Here is an 11,543-nt window from a genome sequence, read left to right as displayed (position 1 = left end):
AGAGATTTGCAAATACTGACCCAGTGCTATTGGAATGCACACTTCAGGATTTTCACCGGGAATAGTTAAAACAGAAGTGGAAGAAGTTGATGAAGTTTCTCCAGAAGCTGAGAATCTGGTGCTAGCTCATGGGTTTCAGTACAATCATGGTAGCAACTTCCTGGTATTCAGCTTATAGTTCTCCATTCTTTCCAACACCTTTGTAACCAATTTGCTGCATCAAACCTCACTTATCTTGAACTACCTAAAGTAGTGTTTAATTTCCTTACGGGAAACATATTGTATCACCTTCTCTTATTCATTCCATATTATATTTTCTAAAGGAGAGTTTTGAATGTTAAAATTGTTAGTTTCTGGCATATTAAAACTTGAATAGTAAGTTTCTCATAATAAACACATCACATGTCTCTATAAGACATATAATTTTTGCAGCAAAAACTCTTAGTGCTTCATGAGTTCATAAAAATTTCTTTCACTGAATTAAAATAGTTTTCCTTCTTTATTAACTATGAAATAGAGGTTATTTAGGTCTATGAGATTTGAACTGGTTATTTAAATGCTTGAAAAATAGATTAAGGACATACAGTTATATAATTTTACAAGAATACTGAATTGGAAGAACTGTGTTGAAAGCCTACTACTGCATTAAACTTGGAAATCTACTCTTCTCTGCACTTAAGTAGTAAAATGAGCCCTTGCACAGATGAATTCTAAGGGCTGTGTTTTTAATTATGCTATTTAGGCTGATTATTTTTATTTTGTTCTATTTTAATGTTAATCAAAAAGCTGTATTTGAGTTGTTAATATAGCCAACAAAGTCTGTTCTTGGTTCTACTTCATGTTAACACATTTTTTTGAGCAAGTGCATTTATATCTGAGTCTCGTCTTCTTCATTTACATAATGAGAGATTTGAAGTAGAGGGTAGAGCTATGCTTCTTACCTATACTAAAGTCATCTTTGCCTCCACATTTTGTTCTTTGTCTTGAATAATAGTTAAACCATCACATGGCTCTACACTTCAGTTTTCCTTATTTATAAAACTAAAACAGTATTTTCTCTTCTGCTGAACATACTGGGATCAAGCATATAAATGCTTTGTGTAAAGCACAAAGGTTATAATTCTATTATTATTGAATTCTATTGTTATAACATAATGTTATAATTCTATTATTTCATATAACAGGTGAATGTATATTTGAGGATGCTTATATATTCATATATACTCATTTTATTTTATTAAAGTATCTGTGCTTCACAACATAATCATTGAAGTTGATCAATTTCTAGGAACAGCCTTCCTTATGTGGATTTGTCACTTTATCTCATTTAGGGTTAATAATAGCCATGGCTGTTAAGGGAAGAAATTTGGCCTTTTATTTAGGACACAGGTATCTGGCCAACACCCAACAAGCCAGCTTTTCAAATACTGTTTAATCAATTAAAAGCTTGAAGCCACCTATTGAAGCTGTATGACTAACTAGACATGTGTTTATGTTAAATCTTCAAAAGCTTCAAAGTGCCATTCTAAAATTTTTCTTTTGGGAGAATCAAAAGAGCATTGCCACTGTAGAATCCTGGAACTGAAATGAACTTGTGCTTCTGGGCTTTTCCTCAACCATTCAAGATTGCTATTTCTTCCTTGCTCAAACTTTTAGAGAGGTTATTTCATAACCCATAACACATCCATTATTTAAAAGATTCTGTGAGAAAAAGTACATCCATTCCCCTTTTTAGACATGCTTTCTACTTCCATGAGCACCCTTAAGAGAGGAAAGAACTTCAGAAGATAGACACTTATTGGAATAATAATAACAGTGATAATAGCTCTGGAATTTCATTTAACCACATCTTCCACTCACATTTTTTTAGATTTTCTACCTTTTGCTTTAAACAGCTCTGTTCCACATGGTGCCCTTTTGCTGCATCTTGATTGCCCAGAGATTCTCATCCAAGTTTGGATTCCACTCTTCTGGCTAGTATTAATTATCTCTGAGTTCTTCATTGTCCAAATAAAACAGGTTCTCTGTCTTGCTGTGCTGTGCTAACTCACTTCAGTTGTGTCCACCTTTGCGACCCCATGGACTGTAGTCTGCCAGTGTCCTCTGTCCATGGGACTCTCCAGGCAAGAAAACCACAGTGGATTTCTGCGCTCTCCCCCAAGGGATCTTCCTAACCCAGGGATCAGATCTGAGTCTCTTACATCTCCTGAATTGGCAAGTGTATTCTTTATCACTAGCACCACCTGAGAAGCTCTCTCTGTCTTATTATTTTTCTCTTAATTGAAAATGGTGTTTTCAGTAAATCACTAAACTAATTGATTATAATAAGCTGTTATATTTAGTAAAATATAATAACATATAGTATGCTATTTCTTCACAGATTACCATATGGAGTGGAGTGATTAGCCGCTCATTCACATGACCACATGGACGGTAGCCCACCAGGCTCCTCTGTCCAAGGGATTCTCCAGGCAAGAATATTGGAGTGGGTTGCAAAGCCCTCCTCCAGGGGATCTTCTTGATTTGGGTACTGAATCCACATCTCTTATGTCTCCTGCATTAGCAGGCAGGTTCTTTACCACTAGTGCCGCCTGGGAAGGCTATACTCGTATCTACTATCCTTGTAATGAAGTAACACTGCTAAAGCTAAAAGTCAGCCAAATTCATATAATAAAAAGGTCAGCAGAAGTGTAGACAGGGTTGAGGGAGGGGGAATTGGAGGCAGGTGGTACAAACTTCTAGTTACAAGATAAATAAGTGTTGGGGATACAACGAACAGCATGATAACTATAGTTAACACTGGTGTATAAGTACATTGGGCTGGTGGCTCAGATGGTAAAGAATCTGCCTGCATGCAGGTGTTCTAGGTTTGATCCCTGGATCGAGAAGAGCTCCTGGAGAAGGGAATGGCAACCCACTTCAGTATTCTTGCCTGGAGAATCCCATGGACAGAGGAGCCTAGTGGTCTACACTCCATGGGGTCCCAAAGAGTCAGACACGACTGAGCGATTAACACTTTCATTTTCAAAAGATATACTAACTTGAAGAGAGTAAATTCTGAGAGTTCTCACAAGAAATTTTTTTTTTTCTTTTTTTGTTTTCTCTTTTTATTGTACCTATGAAATGGATGCTGGTTAAACCTATTGTAGTAATCACTTCACAATACATGTCAGTCAAACAATTATGCCATTCCCCTTAAACTTATACAGTGATATATGTCCATTGTATCTCAATAAAACTGGGAAAATTCAATTTAAAAAAGACTCCCTAGGGAATTCCTTGGTGGTCCATTGGTTAGGACTGCATGCTTCTACTTCAGGGAACACAGGTTAGATCCCTGGTTAGGGAACTAAGATCCTGCATGGTGTAGCCAAAAAAAAAAAAAAAAAAAAACCTTCTTAATATGAAGAGAGGCTCTGAATAAACTGGACCCCAAATTCATACATATATCTTGTTATACCTCCTTCTAAAACAGGCCTTTCTATCAGAATACCTGTTTTGACACTATTTAGCTTCTGATAACAGCTTAACCACAGATTCAATAGCATTCATATGATTCAGGAGAACATTCATTCTTCTATCAAGTCTGATGTGTATCTTTCTTGTTGATTTTCATCTTAATTTAAATATATAAGGAAATATACTATTTTTATTTATTTTGGCTGAGCTGTATACTTAACTATGATTGAAGGAAGATTCTATTTTCTACCATCAAAACACATTTTACACATTTTATCTTTTAATAAAGATAGGGATTGTATAGGAAGTTAACCAAATTTTTGCTAAGAAGATTTTCCATTGGTTCAGAAAAGGACAGATGCATGTTCAGAGTTTTTCTAAAGTATATTATTCAAAAACCTGAACTGTATGAATCTCATACAAATATTAATATATAGTGTGCAAGTGTCAATGATTAACGTATTAATGAAGAATTCAACAGAATTGTAAAGCCAGTCCAAAAGCAGATAGGAAAGACTGCCATATATATTAACAGTTAATGAATTAAAGAAAGAAGGCTGAAATAGTTCTCAGTTAGATGTAAGATTGGTTGATGTCTCACAGAGCAATAAAACTATAATCTTTTGCGTTATCTTTCTACTTGCATCTTTATTTTCTTCTGTTTCTTTTTTTTTATACAACTTAAGCCCTTATTTCACAGAGTTTGGGCCTAATCAGTAGTAAATAGTAAGTTCAAAAAATCTCACTTTTCAAGGGAACTGGATGGTCTTTGAGAGGAACTGTTAGAAAAAAGTTCCACTATATCACTGAAAGGCCATGAAGTCATTAGTTTGCCTTATTTTCAATATTAGATAATTTTTATACTACCTTCTACCTAATAAAGAAAAGTACCCAGTTCCTTGTCTAATACTGTGTCAACACTTCATGTGTAATTTTTTATTTAGTTCTCAACAGAGCATTAATAAGCATAAGCCTTTTTATGAAATTGAATATTTCCTTAAGAAAAATTCTTATGAGAAAAAACTTGGATAAAAGAGTTCAAATATTTTAAAGGTTATTGATGTACATAGCCAAATTCATTTTTATAAGGGATATAACCATCTGTACTATTCATGTAGAATAGAATACTCTGACCATCAACTGACAGAGTTGAGCATTATCATTTTAAAAATCAGGCATTTTGGTAGATGAAAAATAAAATCTCATTTCAATTTATCTACATAATATCTGGTTAATAGCTGTTTTTTTAAAACATAGTTTTGTTATTTTCTTTCAAATTATTGTTCACTTGCATTTCTATTTAGATAAAAGTGACCATGTTTTTGACTCCTTTCAGCTTTTAATATCTGAGGGATATTAATCCTTTGTGTTTAATTCTCATACATCAAAGAGCTTGTCATAAATAGTATTAATAGAATATTTTATGTGAGGAATAATTACATCCTAAATGAGGTTCATTTGTGCTAACTTGAAACTCAACATGATTATGTTAATAAAGATATAATGTTGTTTCCTCTTGTTCCATTAAACTGCTCTATTAAAAATTGTTTTATATGAAAACTACATATATAAATAATGTTAATAAGGGTCGAGGACTGAAACTACAGGAAACGCAGGGATATTTGTAAATGCAAAATTCTTTCCAACTTGGCTGCAGCCATTGTTAATAAGTGAACAGCATAGCTTTAGGGGATTCTATTTTGAACAACTTAGAATAACTGAGCAAGTTTCCATGATAGTACCATTTTGGGGGGATGTGCTTGTAAAATAAAGTCAAGGACTGAAACTGAATTATATCCAAGATTGTTTTATTTATGTTGCATGTAAAGTGTGTACGTGTATATGTATATATACATATATACACACATACATGTGTATGGTGGTGGTGGTGGTTTAGTTGCTAAGTCCTTTCTGACTCTTTGCGATCCCATGGACTGCAGCCTGCCAAGCTCCTCTGTCCGTGGGATTTCCCAAGCATGACTACTGGAGTGAGTTGCCATTTCCCAGGGATTAAACCTGAGTCTCCTGCTTGGCTGGCAGATTCTTTATCACTGAGCCACCTGGGAAGCCCCATACAGGTATAAATTAATATGTATATATATAAACATATAAAACAAAATATGTCATTAATACTTACTACTTTTAGTATTTTAAAGATTTTCTCTGGCATCATTGCCACAGATGCATTTAAAAGATGACTGTATTTTTTAAAAATTGTCCTATCTTCCAAGAGTAGATAAAAGGTAAGGGAAGCCTATCAGTGCTTCAATCCATGGGGTCACAAAGAGTTGGACATGACTGACTGAACTGAACTGAACGGAATTAAAGCACTGGCTATTCCAATAAATGAGCTAACATAACAATTAGGGATATATATGTGGCTTGTAATATTTATGTACAATTACAAATAATAAATTTTAAATAATAGTGCTATATAAAATACATATATATGTATATATATACAGCACAGAGGACTAGGTAAGAATTATGATAAATTTTGGAAAGATGAGTTTTTTGAGCTCTCTAGAATTCTGTACAAATCAGTGCATATAAAAATAATAGAAAACTTTGAGATCACCCTTTTTTCGGTGTGCTTTTGTTGAGGGTCAGAAGTGTGCTCCCAAAGAAAGTAAAAGCCTTTCATGTCCTTCGCTGAGGGCTAGAGATCCACTAGCCTGAAGTGTTACTCAGATTGAAGCCACAGTCCTTTGATTTTCTTTTCCCCTCCCTTCCTCCAAGCAAAGATCAGAAGAGCGGCGGGGCTGGGGGCGGGCAGGAGGTGGCGCGAGGATGTGGCAGACGAGAGGGGAGTCGGAGGAGAGGGGTGGAAATGAAATCTGATAAAAAAATGTCTTGGGAAAATTCTGCAGGGCCTCGCCCCTGGACAGCGCTTTGTTTCTCACGGTGTCTCCGCGCAGGCGAGCTCCGCCCACCCCGCACCCGCGGGTTGCCGGGGTCCCGGGTTCGAGCCTACGTGGGACCGGGAGATGCCCCCAAGCCCCTAGACCAGCACTACACACTTCCGGTCCCAAAAGGCCGCCCGGCGCGTCCTATCTCAATTTACTCGTCCTGGGGTGAGAGCAGGCACTTGGCTCTTCCTTCAACTCTAAAAGGGCTAGTCAATGACAAAGATGGGGCGGGGTCGAGACCCCAAACCCTGGCTGGTTCCTGTGCCAGTGCTGCGATCTTTCAGCCCTGAAGCCCTTTGGTCCTTCAGGTCCTCCAACTTTTGAAAGATGAACTGGAAGGGCGGAGGAGCTGGGAACCTCTTAACCTCCTGAACTCGGGGGGCTCAGATTCCGAGGTGGTCTTCGAGTCCACCAGGACCCAGCCTCCAGCTTCGCTCCTCTAAGCCTGAAACCCCAGGCAGGGATTTTTGTGGCGAATCGCTAGGCAAAGAATTCTTGACCCTCACTCCTGCTGGCCTCGGTCAGATTACTTTTCACAGACTGGAGCTGGCTGGGAGGTGGGGGATATTTACTTTTAAATCTTTTGTATGTGTTCACTACACCTTGTGTGGTTGGGTGTGGACAGCGGGGGAGGGGGGGTTTCCAAATCTAGTGAAATTCCCATTCGTGGGTATTATCATGCCTGTGGGGTTGGGAGTTCTTTAAAGTTTAGCAAGTCTGCAAATAACTACAGAACACAATACAGTCCCCCTCCCTTCCTCTCTCTAGCTCTCTCTCTCTCTTTTTTTTTTCCTTTTCCTGCCTCCAAACGCCTTCTTGGAGGCTGAAGCTGGGCAGGTCTCCAAAGGTGCAGCAGTCACAACAATCCCGCAGTTCAAAGTTAAGCAGCAGTTGCACAACTTTCAGCCGCTCTCTTTAGGCGGCTACTAATGAGCTAAGAAACCAGGAGCATCTGAGGAGGTGAAGAGGAAGCCCCCAGTTCTCCTCCCTCCACCCTACAAATCCAACCCCCCCATCCCACCCCCACTCTCTCCCCCGAGAACTTTAAGATATCATCCTTGCTGTTCGCTGGCCTGGCGGACCATGGCTCCCTTTGGAAGAAACTTGCTAAAGACTCGGCCTAAAAACAGGTAAAAGTTCAGCGTGTGTGTGTTCAGAAGCTTCTGTGTGAAAGTATGTGTTCTGTGGTAGTTAGATTCTGATTTAAAATGCTCTTGGGGGAATAAAGTCCTGGAGAGTTAGGTATTGTATTTGCACTCCACTGGTAAGGATATTGTTCAGTCACAGTGACTGCAGTGACCGCAGTTGAAGGATCTCTGAAAATAAAAATGATGTTTTTAACTCCCTTTTTTCTTCCTTTGGCCACTGCTGGCTCCACCACTAGCATCCTGCTCTTTGTGCTTGTTGCCTTGCTTATTTGATAGGAGTGGAATGGCAAGTTTTCTTTTGTGTCAGACAGGATTTTAGTGTATTAGATGAAGATAGAACTACAATTTATTACCTACTAATTAGAAAGAAACCAGAACTGCTGATACAGTCTGGAAACAATGCTTTGGCTCCCCTTTGAGTGGGGCATTCTTGAAACCTGGAAAGTTCCCAAAGTGAAAATTCTCGGTAGAGAAACTTTTTGTGAACTCATTCTTTCGAAAATCTTTGAGAAATTTAGGTGATTTTAGGCACTAAAAAGGATTCAAACAGCTGTCCTCCTTAATCCTTATTATTACTATTTGATTTGATTTACCATTTTTCAAGCCAGTAATGCCCATAGTGTAAATAAATGTATTTCACATACATGCAAATTTTTCTTGAAATGTATTTATGTGTGTGTCAGTCCTATTAAATATTTTATTAACTCAAATACCACATTTTTATGCCTAAAAAAAATGTGAGGGTAACTGTAGAGAGGGGCTTTACTTTTTTAAAATATTTTGACACAAGGGCTTTTCCACAACTTTTCTCTCAAACACACTTGTTTGTACTTGTCATAATTTACGTAGTATAAATTTGAAAGCGTATAATTACATGGCAGGAAATGATACGATTATTTTAGAGGGTCTGCATGCATTATAGTGGTACAACTTTAAAGTCAATCTCTAGACTTTAATTTGGGCCTGAATGTCTACTTGAAAAACACTGTCATTATCTCTTTCCAAGTGTCTTTATGAATTAGTTGACTAAATTAAGAAATGAAAGCAGCAATAATCAGTACTATCAAACTTTCTAAATATGTTTTATTTTCTAATAATTTGAATATATATCACAAATATTTCTTATCGTTAGTGAGACTATGTATATGTTAAATGTATCTTAAAGAAAGTGAAAGTATTAGTCACTCAGTGTCCGACTCTTTGTGACCCCATGGACTGTAACCCGCCAGGCTCCTCTGTCCATGGAATTCTCCAGATAAGAATACTGGAGTGAGTAGCCATTCCCTCCTCCAGGGGATCTTCCCAACCCAGGCATCAAACCCAGGTCTCCCGCACAGCATGCAGGCAGAATTTTACTGTCTGAGCTACCAGAGTAGTCTTTAAAAATGTGGTAGTGATAGTTATCAAAAATAAGCTTGTATTTTAGTACTGCCGATGCATTAAAAATTATTTCAAACAACTCCCTTTGCCAAAAGAAAATCCTTACTGCTTTTTGAAGGGTATTTCAGTACCATTATTTCTGAAGTGTGTTTGTTTAATGCTGTAAAGATATATAAAAGATTACTTTGGGAAAGTTCATGGTATTATAAAACAAGTTATGTTTTCGGTATAGTGATCTTTCTGAATAGCACCCCTGTAGATCAGAGTTGTTTTGTATTTGTATGTGTGTTTTAAATAACTCAAGAATTCTGTCATTGGTATGCCAAATAACCGTACAACAAATCTGGGTACACCCCTGGGAGTTTCCCTCCCATGTCTACTTCCGTTGCCTCAAATTGACTCTTCAACATCTACCCGTACAATTGGCTTTTGTTCATGGAGGTGAGTATACAAACATTTTAATATGACCTTTTCTATGCAAAATTATGAAAAAGTGGAAGCAGACAATGAAAGATGGGGAAGCTTAATAGTATTTTAAGTTGCTCTGAGAAAGTGGAATGGTATTGAAGTAATCGAAGGTGATGCTTCATTATGAACATGTGTTTTGGTGAAAGTGGTAGTAGTCTGTAACGACTGTAATAACTATGTTATTAAAGATTTGTGTTTTTCCAATCCTTAAGAAACACTTAAACCCAGAGGTGACTTGGGATGTAAAACTGTGGGTATTTCCAACTAAGTAGGTAAATAAGCCACGTGGTGTGTTGAAAGAGAATTAATGTATATTTGTTTTCTTCAAGGTTTAGTTTTGCTATAGATGAGATTTTTTGTTGTTGTTTTGTCTGTTTTGTTTTTCCATATTCTCAAAGGTAAAACTACAAGTGAAATTTAGTTACAGGATTAAGTTTATCAATTTCAGTTCCCGAGTTCTATAATGATTTAAATAATTATACTCCAAAACATAGAAACCAAATAACTTTCCTTAAATGACAGGTGATTCATCCTTTGATCGATTCATTCTTTGATGATAAAACAGTTATCTGATAACAGCCAATGCATTCTTTAAGTACATAGTATAAAATTCCTTGTAAAAAGTAAAGGAAGAATTTGAACAATGTATTTGTATACACTGTGATATAAAATGTATGCAGTTAAAGGATTATTGTATCTTTGTCAGTACGGAAATGAGGATTTTTGGAGGGAATATTAGCATTTTGAGATCATAAAATTTGAAGAAAGTTTATTGAAGTTTTCTTTTTTTTTTAATTTAATTTTATTTTTAAACTTTACATAATTGTATTAGTTTTGCCAAATATCAAAATGAATCCATCACAGGTATACATGTGCTCCCCATCCTGAACCCTCCTCCCTCCTCCCTCCCCATACCATCCCTCTGGGTCGTCCCAGTGCATCCTGTTCTCTCTCTTTTCAGTTTTGTTCACTCTTATTAATAGAATGATATTTAATCACCCAAGATTTAACCTCTTAAGGTAGTTCTGCCAGTAGTCTCATAATACATGGATATTTGAGAGTCTTAAAGACAGATGAAAAACAAATGAAGCTTCAAAGTATGAAGCATAAAAACTTTTAGAAAACATGCCCTGTAAATGTTGAGGAGGGTAGAGCCATATCTGTCGGTTCAGTCGCTCAGTCATGTCCGACTCTTTGCGGCCCCATGGACTGCAGCACGCCAGGCTTGCCTGTCCATCACCAGCTATCACCATTGTCTAGTCCCCATTGGTTCTAATTCTCAGGACAGTGCCCGACATGTGATGGACTTATATTGTACAGTTGTTTATGTAGTTTTATAAACTAAAATTGTTACTTGTACTCAAGTAAAAAAAAACACGGCAACATTCTATTCTCTCGTCATCATCTGATATCACCTGGTAGTATATAAATGTGAATACTCTGTAAAGGATTGGTTGACAATTGATGCAATCCAAAAACCAGGGAGATGGACAAAAAAATTATATGGATTTGAACACTAAGCTAATCCTGCCCTACCAGAACATATTTTCTAAATGTTAAGAATTAGTCAATTCAAAAAACTGGAAAATAGTCTTCAGGAATACTGAGGATAATGCTTGGTCACAAAGCAATTTTATTTGGACACATAAACATTTTATGCTTTTCATTTCTAACTTTCATGTAAATATTTAAAAGAAATGGAGCCAATCTAAAATCTTTATGCTTAAATCAGAATAATTGTTTTACAACTTTCTGATCGTTATAATATTTAACAGAAGAGTACACTTTTCAGAAAACCCTTTGGTCTCAGGAAGTGGATTGTTTACTTTGTTTCTGTAATAATTAGAATGTCCTGTGATTGAATCCCAAAGATTGAGGATTACCTTCTTATGCAACTTTTTGTTCACATAAAGAATAAAAATGTTGGAGAGTCTAGATATTTTCTTTTCAATGAACAATTCAAGTTTATGAAAATGTTTTTAAAAAGTCGCTAGGCGGCTTTTGTTTCTCATAGAAAATCCAGAGAAGCAAATAATGAAGTGTGAATTCATTGGTATTCAAATGGACATTCAATGATTGAATTTAGATTATTAACATATTTAGGTACTCACAGAAGTTCCATCTGTGAGTGTGCTTATCTTTGTATTGTACTAGGTCACTTCAGTCGTGTCTAGCTCTT

At 36.6% G+C, this 11,543-nt stretch overlaps 1 protein-coding gene across 2 annotated transcripts in view; it reads left to right on the top strand.

Annotated features, from left to right (window-relative positions):
- The first annotated feature begins 7,195 nt into the window (after nucleotides 1–7,195).
- RASSF9 (Ras association (RalGDS/AF-6) domain family (N-terminal) member 9) overlaps nucleotides 7,196–11,543 on the top strand; it is a 36,638-nt gene continuing 32,290 nt past the window's right edge. The window contains exon 1 of one of the 2 annotated variants that reach the window (XM_010832040.1): nucleotides 7,196–7,498. In XM_010832040.1, coding sequence (XP_010830342.1) covers nucleotides 7,452–7,498 — 47 coding nt within the window. In that variant the 5' untranslated portion in view covers nucleotides 7,196–7,451. Of the gene's footprint in view, nucleotides 7,499–9,229; nucleotides 9,338–11,543 lie in introns of those variants that run through there. The other variant, XM_010832041.1, reaches the window with a different exon arrangement.

This window comes from Bison bison, unplaced genomic scaffold (genome assembly GCF_000754665.1).
Source record: "Bison bison bison isolate TAMUID 2011002044 unplaced genomic scaffold, Bison_UMD1.0 scf7180017864535, whole genome shotgun sequence".
Classification (NCBI taxonomy): domain Eukaryota; kingdom Metazoa; phylum Chordata; class Mammalia; order Artiodactyla; family Bovidae; genus Bison; species Bison bison.
This window is presented reverse-complemented; position numbering and strand designations above follow the sequence as displayed.